The 18,380-nt window shown below is 41.4% G+C and overlaps 1 protein-coding gene across 2 annotated transcripts in view; it reads left to right on the forward strand.

Annotated features, from left to right (window-relative positions):
* The window catches only part of BMPR2 (bone morphogenetic protein receptor type 2), a 99,361-nt gene that overhangs the window by 38,022 nt on the left and 42,959 nt on the right, over positions 1-18,380 (forward strand). For both annotated transcript variants that reach the window (XR_013839151.1, XM_079976982.1), the window contains exons 2-3: positions 4,813-4,986; positions 10,268-10,447. Coding sequence is in view for 1 of the 2 variants with exons in the window: in XM_079976982.1 (XP_079833108.1) it covers positions 4,813-4,986; positions 10,268-10,447 (354 nt within the window). In the remaining variant the exon portion in view is untranslated. The remainder of the gene's footprint in view (positions 1-4,812; positions 4,987-10,267; positions 10,448-18,380) is intronic.

Here is an 18,380-nt window from a genome sequence, read left to right on the forward strand (position 1 = left end):
TTGCTTCCAAAACGATTATGGAAAGATTGTGGGTCAGTTCAGATATTTAGAAATAATTTTCTTAGTGTGGTATGCCATCACTGATCTGGGAATCCAATGCACTCATGCAGTAACTTAATATCTAACCTGGTTTATCCTTGGATACAACTACACACTCTCAGACAGAAGCACTTTCCATGATTGTGGTGACAAAAGAATCTGCTGCTGCTATTATGAAAATTGTTTCCAGGATATCATAACTATTTCCATGCAGGAGCAGTTCTTTATCAGGTTCTTGATGCAAGTGTTTTCCCGAAGATTAGCCCACAGCAAAACCATTGAATGTCTGGTTACACACTGAGAAGTTATTTTAAAGTGTCCCCAGGGACTGAAGATAGAGCACCCATAGAGACCACTGGGAAAACCCCAAAAGATTTTAATTAAGCTTCAAATGTGTACAAGTATGTTTAGTTGTCATGGAATGCCAACATGACTAACTGGGGTGGTGGGGAGGAAAATTGGGGCTCGGGGAATGTAATGGATTGGCTTGAATACTAAATTACACTGTAACACTTTGATGCAGAACTCCAGTTCTTATCCTTTTAATTTATGTGCACAGTTGCACAAGTCAAGATTTCATAAGGAGCAAATAATTTGCACTTAGTGAAATGTGTGAATTTCCTCCTTTCCTTGAGTCACAGCTTAAATACTTAACATTTACATATGGAACTGTGTTGTCCTTTGTTACTGAAGATAGAAACAACATCCTTTCTTTGTTTCTTTGGCAGTCAGTGCCAAGGATCAGAAAATACAGGACAGCTGAGCATTCCAGGCACAAAGCATCTGTTCTTGAGAATAAAATTGTGTGTGTGTGTGTGTGTGTGTGTGTGAGAGAGAGAGAGAGAGAGAGAGAGAGAGACCTACAGTTATTATTTAAACCAAGGCAAGAGCAATCCTTTGTCTTCAGAAATGCCTGAAAGGCAGGAGTGGGGAAGGTTACATTAGTAGTCAAGACAATTTCTGAGCATGTAAGATATAATTTTTGCAGAATACTTAAATAATGTGTAAGATAATGGGAAGGTATGTGACATGAAGTTCCTAGAACATCAGTGCTATCAAATACCACCACACATTGTTATCCATTGCTGTCTTGTGTAGGACAACTTATGCTGTGAATCTTCTGCTTTGTAAATATAGTGTTGGGTGCTCTATCAGCAAGAGGTGTCACAATTTTAAAAAAAAACTTTTTAAATGAGTTTATGCTGCAGTGTTATTTTCAGATATTTGGAAATTGCATAATAGAGCTGCCAATTACCTTGCCATAGTCTCTGGTCAAACTGGTTTTGGAGCTTTTAATAATACAAATACAGTACTCTTGGGTGGGGACCCATTGTATAATTCCTATGAGGAGTAACACATTCTCCACACTAGGTTGAAAGACTTTTTATGTTTCTCCCCCCCCCCCCTCCCTTTAGTACATTCAGCAGTAATGCTTACCCTATATAGCTGTGTAAAAAAACAACAAAGAAAACTCAGCTTCCTTTCATGTCAATAAAATAGTAGTATGTGCTACCCTTATATATCAATAGAGTGGACATCAGTTTCAGCTTATTTTCTTTTTTAAGAGAAGAGAACAGGTTGTCATTTGGCTTATTCCTTATGTCAAACATGGCTCCGAAAACTATAGTTTGGTATGATATCTGAATTGGCAAGGTTTGGCTTGTGCTTTGATAGCAAACCAGAATCAGAAATCACGGTTTGTGCTAATTAGGGTTTATGGTCCTTAATTATGTTTGTATTGTTATAGTAATAGAAACAGGTTTTTCTGTTACTTTAACAGTGAGAGAAGAAGCCTTGTCATTTCCTCCACAGAAATCATTGCGTGTATACGGCCTAAATGTTTCTGCATTAGTCTCTTGTAGCAAAAACAACATTCTTTGGGCCCCTGAAAGCCTAACAAATGTATTCTGGCATAAGCTCTCAGGGGCCCAAGCCTACTTCATCAGATGCATGAAGTGAAATCTTAGCTGAAGGTCTTTTTTCTAAATTTTGCACCTCATTGCCATTCAGTTCCTACCTTACATTATTCCCCATTTATATACCTGCCAACTAAGATTTCACATTATGTGGTTCCTGTCTGTGGGAATTGCCGGGCCCAGGGCCTCGCCACGCAAGACAGCTCCCCTTTTCCAGGAGGGGTTCCAGGACCTCAGTTACCCAGCAGTGGACGGAGGAATGCTGCCCATGTCACTTGGATGCCCAGCCGCGTCACGCCCCCAGCTAGCCTATCATCTACTTTGGTGGATCTCTCAGCCCACTCACCCTCTTTCTTGTGTTGCTTGACTATGGCCTTGCTATGACTAATCTTGGTTGCCTGGTTGTTGGGGCTGGGTAGGAATTTTTCCACTTGGCAAATTGGCTCCAGCCATTTGGTTTTTGCCTACCTAGTAGCAATCGTCACAACTTTGTAAGGTTAGGCATTGGGTAAGCAGGTGGCACTGTGGGTTAAACCACAGAGCCTAGGACTTGCTGATCAGAAGGTTGGAGGTTCAAATCCCCGCGACGGGGTGAGCTCCCGTTGCTTGGTCCCTGCTCCTGCCAACCTAGCAGTTCGAAAGCATACCAGTGCAAGTAGATAAATAGGTACGGTGGGAAGGTAAACGGTGTTTCTGTGCACTGCTCTGGTTTGCCACAAGCAGCTTTGTCATGCTGGCCACATGACCCGGAAGCTGTATGCCGGCTCCCTTGGCCAATAAAGTGAGATGAGCACTGCAACCTCAGAGTCGTCCGTGACTGGACTTAATGGTCAGGGGTCCCTTTACCTTTACCTTTAAGCCTTGTTATGGGAGGGGAAGCTGTTGCCTCCGCCTGCCCCTCCACGCTAAGGGTGTCCCATTAAAGGGATCCAGGTGTGTGGTTCCTGTCCGAAGCCTGGTCATGGGTTAGGGTCATGCCACGACCCCATCAGTGACCCTGGGGGAGTTCTTAATTGATATATATCATAAGGCTCCCGCTATTGATGGTTGACCCTTTCAAGACTTCATGCAGCTGGGCAGGAGTCAGGATATAGTCTTGCTTCACCCAGTTGCCTAAGCCAAACTGCTCACATCTGTAACCAATAAAGTTGTGGCCTAATTTATCCCATTAATCCAACATATTTGTGCTTGTATGTTTATTTCTGTGGGAACTGTGGGCCCAGGGCCTCGCCATGCAAATAGATTTGTTAGGCTTTCAAGGGCCACAAAGTTCTGATTGTTTTTGCTGCAAAAGACTATGTATACACAGTGATTTTGGTAGAGCTGTTGGAAGGCCTTCCCTCTTTAATTGCTTTTATAGCCTAAATGGTAGGTGAAGATTTACATGCAGATTCTTGTCATAGCATATATAAAGGTGAAAACAGAAGAATAGAATCAGCAGGTAGCTTTGCTAAAGAGGCTGAACTTTGTTGCTGAATATAGTTCTAGTTCAAATCTGAGTTGACTCTATTTACTCTAGGTCATTAATGTCAAAATTATTTTGTGGAAAGAATATATATTGAAAGGCACAATGAACATATGAACTGTGATATTTGCTGTCAAAATTCTACGTTAATGCTAGTGTGTATTTCTTCTTTTACAGAAAGTTCGCATATTTTCTCTTTGATGCTAGAAAGTGGCAAAATTCTGATTTAAAGCAAAATAAATAAATAAATTAGCATTTGTGTATTTTCCCTTTCACTATTTTAATAAGGCAGTCACGTATGGATCATTATTATCCAGTCCCTTTGTTTTATGATACATTATTACACAATGCTTTGCTCAGGCATGGCAACCCAGTGAATATTTATCTATTAAAAATCTGGAAATGCACAAAATAGGCATTTTGCTTTGATTGATTCAACCAGTTTAAATTCTGTGCACTTTAAATGCTTCTTTCATTCTGAAAAGTCTTTCTTTCTTTCTAATGAAATAATTATATAGGGTTGTTTTGATGAGGTATGGCCTAATTTTTGGAGTGTATCAAAAAGAAAAGTGGACAGAAATTCCTTTGAATTTCTGGGATCTTAAGACATTTTGATCTTTTAATATTCTAGCTCAAGGGAAATGTATGTTCAGTGGGAAGACTAATTATGATGATGATCTAAGATTTACTGATAATGTGGCCTGGGACTGAATGTATTCCTATTCATCCGGTTTCCCTTTCTGAATATTTAAAGCATCTTCATTTATGATTACCATAAAATTTACCATGCTTGTGATGCTGCTGCAGGCCACTTTTAAGTGCTTTTTTTCTGCTGTAGTACTCAGTGTCACTTCGTTACTAATGGTTCTGCAAATAGGATTTTTGGATAAGTCTAATATATTTCTGACATGGTGATCTCTGGTGTTCTAGTGTGAGAGGAAGAACTATCCCGGCACAGCATATTCACAAAAAAGGAAAGGAAAGCAGATATCGCAGAGGAAAATGTTTCCATACACATAAATAGGAATTGCACTTGGATCCAGCGGCAGCTCCTAACAGGAAGTTGGATATTGCTTTTAAAAATGCAAAGTTCTGAAGTACCAAAATTGCCAAGACATTTTGCTACCTGAGGCAATCTAGCCAACATACATAGTACCCAAGCATGACTTGTCTGCACATGGAAGAAAAACTTACCAGCACCTCTGCCTGTTTGCCCTTTAATGATAACAAAATCAGCTACTTGAGGTGGCTACCTCACTCTTCCTAATGAAAGGGCCAGCCCTGAAAATGACTCTTCTAGTTTCTTCATCTATATTTTTCTCTTCTAGTTTTGTCAACAATCAGTGCCACAATCTGGTTTGTAAACTTGCCTGTTTTTGTTTTCTTGTTTAGCTGCACAGAGTGAAGAGACGACATGTGCATTTAGGGACCAGTACCAAAATGATCATGGAATTAGCGAAAGTCGAATTTCTCAAGAGAATGGTACAGTTTTGTGTATGAAAGGCAACACCTGCTATGGTCTGTGGGAGAAAACACGTGAAGGAGAAATCCATCTTGTGAAACAAGGTAATATTCAACAATAATAGCATACAGCAATAATGACAACAAACATAACTTAATCTATTGGTCACAAAGGTCTTAATGTTCAGAGGCAGGTAGCAGTTTTTTTGTAAAACTTTTACACATGTATCTTCTTATAAACCACAGAGCCTAGGGCTTGCCGATCAGAAGGTCGGCGGTTCGGGGGGCCACTAGGTGGCGCATCGGAAGATGGCTGACAATAACATCTCTCCGACCCACACAAGGTAATTTGGAGGCTATGATGGGGGTAATTAGCCTCCTTAACCCCCCCAGGATTATGGGGGGGACGGCCCTTGCCTGCTGTGCCCTATACCACCCCCGAATTTGTGGGGGTGGGGGCACTAGGCACAAAGCCCTCCTGTGGGATTTTCGGCACTCCTCGACGCCGTCCCCGATTCGCGCCGCTGGTTGCAATGATCTTTAAAAGAAATAATTTGGACATGATTAATTGCACATACATCAAGGAAAAAGGGGAGTAAATACTGCTGACAGAAGAGATCTCTGATAACAAGACAACAATAAAATACGAGAAGAACGTCAAGATACGGTAATGACTGAGGGGGGAGGGGGGAAAAACCTGCCTCTACCTTTTTATGTGATTTAACAAGAATCCCCCTCCCCTAATGAGTCAGAAATTAAGGACTTAAGCTGTGGATTTAAGGCTGTGTGGAGATAAACTTTCGATCCAAAGCAATGTTTCAAGATGAAGCTGGAAAGCTAAGAGTTTTGGAGTGACGCAGTCAGGAAAAAATGCCGTTCGCCATTTTGTGAGGCATTGTGGGAGCTCTTGGGTCTGGGAGGAGAAAGAGAGAAATAGAGTTGTTTACATATCGTGAATCAACTCCTCAGTGGGACTTAAGAGCGACAAATGCCAAAATTTACGATGGATAAAGTGATGTTATCTACGAAGGAGATATATGGAAACCATCTGGACTTAGTGGAGGAACGGGAAATCCACACAGGATTATTACACTTGCTATCGGTTTAAGGAGACTAACAGAAGAGATCGTAAAGGAAAAAGAGAAATTATACGAACAAGATATGATGTGGCAACACCAAGATAAGACTGGATAGAATTATGAACTTTGTTTGGACTGATTGGGATTGATTTGGACATTAACGCAGTAATAAGAAGATGATCTGAATTCCCCTTTGGATCTTGAAGTATGGGTTCCCCCAACAAAATTTAAAAATTTGGCTTTGTAATTCGGAATTTATATGATGTGATTTAATTTGATGTGATTGGCCAGTTAATAAAAATTATTAAAAAAAAAAAAAAAAGAAGGTCGGCGGTTCGAATCCCCGCAACAGGGTGAGCTCCCGTTGTTTGGTCCCAGCTCCTGCCAACCTAGCAGTTTGAAAGCACGTCAGAGTGCAAGTACTGTATTTTTCGCCCTATAGGACACACTTCCCCCCCCCCAAAAAAATGAAGGGGAAATGTGTGTGTGTCCTATGGGGCGAATGCAGGCTTTCGCTGAAGCCTGGAGAGCGAGAGGGGTCAGTGCGCACCGACCCCTCTCACTCTCCAGGCTTCAGGAAGCTCTCTGCAAGCCGTGGGAGCCCAGCACGAAGTCGCACAGGTCTCCCAAGGCTTGCAGAGAGCTGCCTGCATCCCGAAGCCCGGGACGCACTGAGAAGCGCGCTCCAGGCTTCGGGCAGCTCTCCGCAAACCTGGGGAGACTGGCACGACTTCCCACCGGGTTCCCTAGGCTTGCGGATAGCAGCCTGTTCTGGGGGCTGGGGTCGGGGGGAGCTCAGGCTTCCCCAGCCCCAAGCCTGGGGGGGGGTAATAATTTTTTTTCTTTACTCCCCCAAAAAAAACTAGGTTCGCCCTATGGGCCGGTGTGCCCTATGGGGCGAAAAATACGGTAGATAAATAGGTACCACTCTGGCGGGAAGGTAAACAGTGTTTCCGTGTGCTGCTCTGGTTTCGCCAGAAGCGGCTTAGTCATGCTGGCCACATGACCCGGAAAAACTGTCTGCGGACAAACGCCGGCTTCCTTGGCCAGTAAAGCGAGATGAGCGCCGCAAATCCCAGAGTCGTCCATGACTGGACCTAAAGTTCAGGGGTACCTTTACCTCCGCGAACGTCCGCCCTATCGACCGTCCATTTCGGCGAACATCCGTGGCAAACCCAGAAGTACTGGAACGGGATACTTCCGGGTTTGCCGCTTACGCACATGCGCAGAACGGCGCTTTGTCGAGCATCCCTTTCATTGTGTGTCCAGGGCTCTGGAACAGATCCCCAACTCAAAACAAGGTACCACTGTATTGCCTTCTGATCACAAAGGAATCTACAAACAAATGTCCCTCATTTTGAAGAACAGCTAAGTGCAGACATAAATCTTCTCAGTTCTCTGCTGCCACAGAGGCCAGGACTGGGCTTAATTTACAGGAGAAGATATTTCATTTGAACATTAGGAGAAACTTATTGAACAGTTCAACAGTGGGATCAATAACTTAGAGGAGTGGTCAGTTCTCCCTCGTTAGAGTTCTTCACGCAAAGGTTGGCTAGCCATATATTGAAGATGCTCTAGTTCTGGGACTCTCGAATTGAGCAGGGGGTTGGACAGATGGTCTATGACAGACCCTGAAAAAAGCTCTGATTCTCTTAATTGTATGACTCCTGACTCCTTCCCAGTTCATTGTTGCACCCCCCCCCTCCTCCTCAAGGTAAAGCTAACTACAGTTCCATCTTCAGTGGTGTTAAGATGACCATAGTTATTAGCAAATTTGCAAAGCTGCTTCTATCCATTGTTGCAAATGGTGGTTAGCATTAATGTAAGTTAATGGTCGATGGTCAAATTGAAAAGGGGGAGGGTACCCACTTGGGAAAGCAGTGTGCATGCCCACAGGACATTCCCAATAGCTTAATCATGATTAGGCTTCTGGGCAACATTACAATTATGCCAAGCCAAAATTTTTTCAAGCATACTCTATAGAAATTTTTAATACATGGCAGTCTAAAGTTTAGGGACGCAGGTGGCGCTGTGGGTTAAAGCCTCAGCACCTAGGGCTTGCCGATCGAAAGGTCGGCGGTTCGAATGCCTGCGGCGGGGTGCGCTCCCGCTGCTCGGTCCCAGCGCCTGCCAACCTAGCAGTTTGAAAGCACCTCCGGGTGCAAGTAGATAAATAGGGACCGCTTACCAGCGGGAAGGTAAACGGCGTTTCCGTGTGCGGCTCTGGCTCGCCAGAGCAGCGATGTCACGCTGGCCACGTGACCCGGAAGTGTCTCCGGACAGCGCTGGCCCCTGGCCTCTTAAGTGAGATGGGCGCACAACCCCAGAGTCTGTCAAGACTGGCCCGTACGGGCAGGGGTACCTTTACCTTTACCTTTAGTCTAAAGTTTGATATGCTAGTGATTCATAGTATAAACTTAATAGAGCTGCTAAGTAGAAATAGATAAAACTGTACAAATTACCAGAAAGCAAAAACAAGGTCATAGTGCCTATGTTTAATGAAAATAGTAATAGGTAATAACAAGGAATTAGAAGTGACCATAGAGCATATTCTGCAACAGAACACTGAGCAGTCTTGCAGAATAAGGATGATTCAATGAATAAGCCATACAAAAGAAGAAAGTTCCATTACTGATCATTAAGGGCCCCAGGCTCTGAACTTCCATTTCATTTTTTAATAAGTCTCTAGCCCTCTCAGAAGGAAAGTTATGAAGCAAAATATGTAATTAGACCCTAAAACTACATACAGTAATGAAAAAAAGAAGTTTTTGGGGAGCAGGGGACGGGAACATGCAAAAGTGGTGTAAATACATGGTACCTCCCTTAAAAACTGAAATGTTAGATACAGTTTCATCAACTAAATCAAAGTATGATACAGTGGTGCCCCGCAAGACGAACGCCTCGCAAGACGGAAAACCCGCTAGACGAAAGGGTTTTCCGTTTTGGAGGCGCTTTGCAAAACAAATTTCCCTATGGGCTTGCTTCGCAAGACGAAAATGTCTTGCGAGTTCCTGCGGGTTTTTTTCCCTTCCCCGCCCCCTTTTCCTAAGCCGCTAAGCCGCTTATCAGCTGATCCGCTGATAAGCCGCTTAACAGCTGATCGCTAAAAGCCGCTAAACCGCTAATAGCACTAATCCGCTAAGCTGTCAATGGGCTTGCTTCGCAAGACGAAAAAACCGCTATACGAAGAGCCTCACGGAACGGATTAATTCCGTCTTGCGAGGCACCACTGTATGTAAAGAATCAGCAAAACCAGAAGTTGTTGGAAACCTGAAGGCAAAATGCCAGGATAATGCAAACTCGCTTACGCAGTTGGGAATGCTTCACCTGTGATTTGTTTCAGAGGTCAGCAGTTCAGGAGTCTTGATAAATTTTAGCCACACTATTTTGCTCACTTTCTTAGCTCAGGACGAATCACTGCATACTTAAATTGAATACTGTGCTTTGTCCACTTCCTGCATGCCAGACGTGATGACCCCTGCAATTGTATGTGTAATCTCTTGGTCTGGTGTGGTAGAGAAATGAATCAAGAACATGCATTAGTTTCAAAGGGCTCCTGTCAGCCTCTGACTAACCCTTGAAAACACACACACACACACACACACACACACACACACACACAAAGACACACAGACCTGAAGTGGAATGAAAGGAAATTTACATTATGCAGCTGATAATGTAAATGAGTCACAAATCAGTAAACCAATGAAAAATTTGAAGACAGTATGGTGCATTTGATATTTTGCCAGGATCAGGTTGTTATGGTCATAGGACTGTTTAGTTTTGGGACACAGACAGTGGTTACATTGTTGGAATGAAAAGAACCACCACAAATATGTTTGTGTAGGCTTTTATCTGCTTTAATACAACTTTTCTTACATGAAATTGAATCTGTTTTCAGCATTAAAGCATTAGTACAAAATGCACGTCTCAATAGTGAAATCCACCTGCATAAGAGAATGCAGTTAAATTGGCTAAAGAAAGTGCATAGTCCAAGTCACATAAAACCCATTTAAGAAAAGGAGCATATATTTAAAAACAGAGGATGAAAGAAAAATGTCCTAATGTCAAAAAGTCATGGAGCTGCAAAAAACCCTACCCATAGTCCCAGCAGGTGACACTTCTCTTAGGGAAAGGATTCGAAGCAGTGTGTCCCTGGTCTTAAAAGGCAGAGGGGTTTTTCTAGGTGAGAGACAATCTAATAAGAGCATGAAGTTGAGGAGCAAAACATGTAGAAAGTTTCACAAGCTAAATAAATAGCCAAAAGAAATACTGCTATTTGATTTACAACCTTTTTTCCCCTCCAGGATGCTGGTCTCATATAGGAGACCCTGAAGACTGTCACTCTGAGGAGTGCATCGTCACAACCACCCCTTCCTTGGTTCAGAATGGGACATATCGTTTCTGCTGCTGCAGTTCCAACTTGTGCAATCTCAACTTCACAGAGAATTTTCCACCAGCAGACCCTACCGATGGAACGCCTTTCAGTGAGTCAGAGTGCTTCAGGCTGTGTGATAATCATGATTTAAGAGCAACTGAGAAAGCATTGCTACTAATAGACTCCACATGCAATGCACTGATGAGAACTTAAAGATTGAAATTAACTTTGTTTTTCTATTAGTATGTAAGCTATCTGTTGCATTATACACAATGTTTCACCTTAAAAATAACTTAGGCTTCACTTGTATATCCTTTACAACATTGTGGCAATATTATTTTGCCATGGTCTTATTCTCCATGCAGAGGACCTATTTGTTCTTCCTCTTGCTTTGAAATAGCTCAAAATACCCTTTTTAGTCATTTAACCTCTCTTGCAAGGTTGAGCTTGGTTCTGAGCTTTAGTCCTCCTGACCTTCTCCCTGAAAGTGTTGGCGTCTTCTTTATATCCTTCCTTTGTGATTTGCTTCTTCCATTATACACGCCCCTTTTAAATCTCAGCTCATCTAAAAGCTCCTTATGCAGCCACACTGGTTTCTTTAGATGCCTCCTACTTCTCTTCCTTGTTGGAATTGTTTGGATTATGCCTTCAATATTTCACCTTCAAGAAACTCCCAGCCATCATTAACTCTTTGCATATTTCTAAAAATTAGATCTCACCCTGTAGTTCCTGGAGCTGGCACAGTGGTTTTTTTGTTTTAAAAAAGCTCCCCCTTCCCCCTTCCACTCTAGCTTTGACTCTGGCCTGCATGATGATTTGGGTGGCTTTGGAATACTTCAAACATGGGCATCTGTGAGGCTACAGCAAAGGAGAACACAAATCATAACCACAGCAGTACCAAATTGTACTAGGCATATGGAGGTTACATTTTGCATTGCAATGTTGTTTTTCCTACTTCTGTTTAGCTATAATTATGCTGAGACTGGGATCACACTCTGATAGAAAATGTCTGGAATGGCAACACGACCCAAAGCTCTCTTTTACTTCCAGGCTAACGGGAGATAACTGCCTATATATTTACAATCATTTATTTGCTATCTATCTCCAGTGCCCAGCTTTAGATTTATTTTTTGAATTGCAACATTGGAAGACAATTTAGACATTGCTCTGGCTTGTGTGTAGATGTCAAAATACATATAGTCCTGGAAAACAAGTAATGCTCCTAATTAGCTGCAAATGCTGTATATTAAGATAAGAGCATATGTTTTCAGACATCAACACAGAATTTAAATTTGTGGTATTTAATATAATCTGCATATAACCATTAATATTGTGTAGAAGGGATTATGTTTTTATAGTGAGAGAGCCTTAAGGCAACATAGGAGGAAATAATGGAAATCTCTTGTGTGGTATTTAAACAATGTGATTTCAGAAACTGGGATGATTGACAGCAAGAAAGGAATATTGTTCAATGTTCTATATGTATAAATTAAGGCTTCGCAAGAAACCACGAAGAGGATAAATTATTTGCAGTAAGAATCTGAAATGGTCTTCTTTGGGTTCATATTCCCTGTTGCTATTTCATCTCAATGTTTTCATTATGATTTATATTGGAAGAAACTCATATTACTAACCAGTACTGAAGTGCAGGGCTAAACTGAACTTTCATCTTAAAATAACAAAATAAATATTGCTCTCAATATCTGCTGGAAATTGATAGTTGTGGAGAGTTAAATGGTATACAAATCATGCAATTTGGACTTACTAGTAGTCCCTAATATTCCCTAACAGGCAAATGCTGAGTTAGCATCCTGCAAGCCCCATACTGTAAGACTGTAAACCTCTCAGAACAATAATTAGGCCATACATGCATTGTTAATGTTTTGCAAGAGTGCTTTGCATACCAAGAGGAAATTTCTAATTCTGGAGCAGAATTGTTTCTTTAATAGTTAGATGATTTATGATCAGTAGCTGTGCTTGAGAAACAAAATGAACATACAGGAGCCTTAAGGTTGGAAGGCAGAAAGAAAAGTAGGTGGGAGACAAGAGGGGGGTCACCATAGTACTGGTGTTTCATTGGCTGAAGAGCAGCATGCTACTCTGTGACTGCCAGTTTTGCCTCTCTTTGTCCCCGGCTTGAAAAGCTACTGTGCTGTGATCTGTTTTCCTATGTGTTTTCCCTTGCTCTACCCCTCCTCCCCTTTCCCTCCCTCACTCCCAGGCTGTGGGAAAGAAAGAAACCAACAGGTCCCCCTTTCTTTCTGTTTTCCCTTCTAAACTTTCAGCATGCATTGTTGGATGCACTTGGGGTTTGTAAAAAAAAAAGTTTAAGAAAAGAAAGTGTTGACTCCCTTTGTGCAGCGCTTGGTCGGTCTCTTCTCCTGTACTAGGTGGCAGCAGGCAATTGATATTATTCTTTCCCCTTCTAAAAAAGCTCTAACAGAACAAGGTGAGGTCTTGGTACACTGCAGATCAAAGTTGCTCTCATGTCCCCCATCTTATTTTCCCTCTCTGGGCCTGCATGGGGTACAGAGATACTCCCAGAAAATGACATGGCCAGCATGATTGCAGCTTCGCTCTACAGTAGTGATGGCCAAACTAGGCCCTCCAGCTGTTTTGGGACTACAACTCCCATCATCCCTAGCTAACAGGACCAGTGGTCTGGGATGATGGGAATTGTAGTCCCAAAACAGCTGGAGGGCCAAGTTTAACCATCACTGCTCTACACTACAGCATGCCTGTACAACAATACTGCATATGTCTCCTAAGAAATAAATAAATTGAAGGCGGGCATGTTCTCTTCAGAGCTGCTGTAGTAGTGAGGGATAAAATTCACTTCTCAACTTTTCTTCTGCTTCCATCGCTGCAGCTTCAAGTCAGGAAGGGGAGAGTGTTTTGAGTAGATAGATCCTGGCAAAGAAGGCTTTTTGCTGAAGGAGAAAACTAACAAAGATAAGCAGAGGGCAGTTCAGAATTCTTCTCCAGCTTTTTATGCTTTATTTCAAAACAGACTAATTTCAGAGTTTTAAAAGCTTGCCTGCAGTTTGAAGAAACTTTTAAAAGTTCCCAAAGTTCATTTTGAAGTCCAAGCTTGGGGACTTTTTTTTGCTAGCATCTTGGCGAAAAACTACAATGTAAACCTTGTTTTAATGCATTGCTAGGGCCATTCAGAGATTCAGTGTGCCATCTGGAAACCAATTAATGCATTGCAATATCCATTCCCTGTTATTTTGTCTGGGTTTATCTCTTGTGGTACATTCTCTAGTTTGCCAGAAGTTCTAAATAAACATTAGTGTTGTAGTTAGTTTACTGATACCATCTTATGAATAGCTAAGGAATGACTGTGTTTCACGCTACTACAATTTCCCAAAGTTATGGGTACTGGTGGATGAGGTGAAGCAACAGCTGTGTAGACTTAAGACAGCCCTATTTCTGCCTCTGTTTACACCAGCGTAAAAAATTGTATATTTTTCTCTCAACGCAAAGATGGAATTCTAAAGGAAAGTTTCATACACTGATGGAAATTATGGCACTTGTCTGAGCCTGCTTCATGCTCACTGCATAGCTGGATTTTTAAAGGCTTATTCACATTGCACTGTAGCCAAACTAGTGTGCGATCTAAGGTAAGAAAACAGATTTTAATAAAATGTTTGGTATGAATTAAGGTGGTTCCAAATATTTTTCAGAATTTAAACTTGCAAACACAAGTTTAGCCAACAAATACTTCTGATTCACACATCACACATGAGGGTTTTAACACCATGTGGAATGTTAGTTAATTATGATTTATACTGAAATCATTGCCTTCATGGCTAAAGGATCTTTGAGATCTTTCTCCTCATTGTTATCACTTTATTAGGTGGTGGTCCTTCCCTCTTCTGTTCCCCTAAAAATATACATAGGAATCCCTGTTACTTATTTGCTTACATTTTAAATCCATTTAAACTTCAGTTTATAGTAAAAAAAAAAAACCATTTTCCCCTATTGCTCCAGTAGCACCCATCCTAGCATAATAGTTAAAAAGTAAACGTGCTGAGCTTTGTATGCTTTGTGTTTGTACGTACTTTGGAAATATGAACTTCGGCACTGGAGAAATGAATCTGCAATCTTCAAAGAATTAAGCCTGAAATTTTAATAATGAAAAAGCAAAATTTGCATAAAATGTACATACCTGATTAGTAAGCCAAGTTATGAGTGAACCTAGTGTTCCCATATACAGCTACTTTATGTAAGTTGGCAAACAAGGCAGACAGTCTTTTCTCTAGTTTCCCATTATGTCCAAACCAGGAAAGTATGGTTAACAGCTTGGGAGCACTCCAAAATATTAATTAAGCTGCAGTTTAAAGTTAGCTTAATATTGCGGCATGTTTCAAAGCTGTTAACTTTCATTTCCTGGTTCAGGCGTAAAGGAAAACTATAGTCAAAGGAAAACTTACACAAAGGCAGGAGTCAAACAGTTGTGTATTGGGGGAATATATCTGGTTAATAAGTTGAGATCTGATTGTCGAAATGCTACTGGTGTAGTACAGCTTTGCTCCAGTGGAAAGCTGCTTTTAACAGCTAAAGGAGCAGCTTGTGTCTGAATTGCTCAACTTTGGCATTAGTATGAGAGCAGCAAACTAGTCATCATCTCTAATTATGTTGCAGGCACTAACTTCACAGTACTCAGCAATCGTGCTCAACAAAGCATGCACAATTGTAGCTGATGTGCCAACTAATAGAAGAATGTCCCCTCCACCCCGCCAACAAGATGTCAGGATTAAACTGCAGGTGGAAAATGTAATATTACAGCAACAGAAGTACTAGCCCAAAGAATGACTCCTGTGTCCCTATCATAATTGAGTAACACATGCACATTTTATGATGAAAAAAAAACCCTGGAAAGGCCCCAAGAAGCATTTATTTACATTCTCCTGTCAATGACTTGAATTCATTACCTCTCCATAGCTTCCACAATTTGAACATTTTCAGCCCCCTAGAGATTATGCCTAACTAGTATTGTGTTGTACTATTCTTGGAATGCATCTTGTGTTTTTGCAAATAATATTTAAACATAAATAAAAGGCACATTGCTCAGTTGCTATAGAAACCAAGATTGTATTAGCAGACTATGAGCCATTTTGTTCGCTGTGTTTTCTCTTAGCACTGGCTCAATGAGGAGAAGTGAGATACTTGTTTTATGGTTCTTGGGTTTTTTTAAGAATAGGATTTTGGCTATTATTAGAAGATGAAAAAATCTTTCAGATTGAGAATAAATGAATATTTGTATCAGACATTTTTAGGAATGGCTGGGTTCAATCATGTTGTGCATTCCAATATTAATCCAACCAAGTCAATATTTAAAAATTTACAGATTTATTAAATGTTATTTTAAGCCTTACCTGAAATAATATGTCTAGATTATTTGATATTCTCATACCACCATTCCATAAAATTGGTAGGTTGTATAGCTGACATAATTTAAGCAAAGTTTCATACAAGTTTTTATTTATTTATTTATTTGCATTATTCATACAAATAAACAATATTAGGTAGCAGACGTCTTAAGCCTGATAGTATATAGTTCAGTATGGAGAATGACCTGAAGGCTGTGAAAACTTCTGCACATACTGAATAGTCTTTAGGGCATTTTCCATACTGAACCATATGCTATCAGGTTTAAGAGGTCTGCTACTTAATATCATTTATGTTTACGATTAATACAAATAAATACAAAATACTTGTATAAAACTATAATAAGAACCATGTGGAAGACACAGAAAGACTGTGAAAACTGTTCAGGTTATGAAAACCAGAGGCACTTTTGCTTCATTCTTGTTTTGCAAGGCTAACAGTGTAACAGTTCATTTTTTTCTTTTCACTGTCACTAAATTGCTAAGCCACTATGTAAATTTGGGCAGTTTAAGAAGTGCATCTGTTAAAGGAAGCTAAAAATGCATGACCCGCAGTTAACAATTGAAATGGAATTTTCTTTGAAACGTTTCTTCAGGACACCAATAAAAACTTTTCAAGGAAGAGGTAAAATGATAGCTTCTATATAAGTATCGTATGCTGTAAAAATACAGCACGTCGTTCGAGTGCAGTTGTTGCATAAGAAAATAACGTATGTCTAAGGGGTGTGATTGAAATATGATTCTTTTTCTTTTGTATGAAATAACGAATGCAAGTGTGCTTGCCTATGAGTTAAATGATTTGGGGGGCAGGCCAGCTCTCTCCCCCCACCCCATATTTCTCACTAATCCGTAGACTACCTTTCTGAGCACGGCTGTGAAAAAAGGAGGGAGCCCCAGCAGTTCCATTGTATTGAAAACCATCCTTTGCGGAAAACACAGCAGGGTTGTTCTTTCTTTGACACAGTAAAACCAGACAAAGGCTGAGTGTAGCAAGGAAGCAGACGGCACGCCTCCAGTCAGTGCCCCGGCCTGGCTCCAGGATTTGTAAACAGAAACATCCCAGGCTCCAATAAGGCAGACGGCGGCTCTCCGTCTGATCTGCATGCAGGAAGTGCCTGCTTGTACAAGTCTTGCCATCGCATATAAGCACCCATGAGCTGTTTAAATTTGCCAGAGCTGCCTTTCTATGAACACGGGAGAAGCCAGGGTGTTTGAACTGCTTAAAGGAACACAGCATGCTTTATATGCAGCACACTTAAATGTGAAAGACCATGCAGTCACATGAAATGTTCAGAGATGCATGGGCGTATGTGTTTTAGTGGGGATCAAGCTTTATGTTCGGGGGGAGGGCAGAAGCGAGTTATCTGCGATGCAATCGGTCAGCTAGTTAAATATTTTTATTTATTTGCTTGATTGCGGGGGCAGCTGCCCCCAACCCCCCCGGCTACGCCCATGCAAAGGAATGTGTGTGTTTTCTCTTGGAGTATAAAAAATCCACATGCACTCAGATTTTAAGGAACGTTAACTTGATCAAGCAAACTACAGCTCAGCCTTTAAAATTCCAAATTTGTTGAACAAAAGAAAGCAACTTGCAACAAAAAGGCAAAGTGTGGTACATTCAGTTCCTTAGTATAACAAATTACATAAATCTTATCAGCATTCAAATCATGCATATAGAGGTGGAGTTTTTTTTAAAGTAGCAGTACTTGCAGATTTCCTTCTGGCTAACTTTGGTGGCCGTATCCAGGAGGAGAGCTGCAACTATTTAAGAAAGCCCATCTGTCTTAAGTGCCTGTGTGCCTCGAAGTTCTATCACCCCTTTTCTCACTACTCACTAGGAAAGATGTAGCTCAGTGTTTACTTCTCTGGAGGACAGGTCAGCTGGAAGGAAGAAGCTTACCTTGAAGCCTCCAGGCTTCCCCAAGACTACTGGTAAAGCACTGTCTGACTATGGGAAATGATTGATTGATCTTGCCGTCATGGAAAGGAGACAGTTGCTGCTGGCTTGGTAATTTGCTTCTTCCATGCTCATTAACTATTTGAGGCCACTTCACATTGCAGTGCTTCATTTCGAGAGGTGCTATGGATAAAATCTGCAGCTGTGCAAGCGAGCAGGTATCCTTATAGTTAGATAAGAGGAAATTGGGTATTATTACTCCATAAGTAAAAGGCGCACTGTGTATGCTCTGAGCTACCATCTTTATTTGCTACTTCATGTGTTTTGTAGCCATTCTACAGTAGTTCCAGCCTTCCTGGAATTCAGATTCCAGAAACTTGTATTGAGGTACTACCAGTGGCGTAGCGTGGGGGGTGCAGGGGGGCCGGGCGCAACATCTGGGGGTTAGGGTTAGGGGGCGCAAATCCACGGGTTAGGGGGCGCAAATCCACGGGTTAGGAGGTGCAAATTACTTGCCTTGCCCCAGGTGCTGACAACCCACGCTACGCCACTGGGTACTACCACTTAACCCTTTGGCTGCATAGATCATGCAAGGCTGTAATATGTGATCCTCAGGGTCGCTTCCAACTCTACAATTCTATGATATATATAAAAACTGACTATGGCGTAACATTGTATTGAAACTGCTGGGAGAGATTATCTGGAAGCTGGATGCTGGTAACCTCAACTCAAGTCTCCTTTTCATAAGATTC

This window comes from Podarcis cretensis (assembly GCF_951804945.1).
Source record: "Podarcis cretensis genome assembly, chromosome: 1".
In the NCBI taxonomy this organism is placed as follows: Eukaryota; Metazoa; Chordata; class Lepidosauria; order Squamata; family Lacertidae; genus Podarcis; species Podarcis cretensis.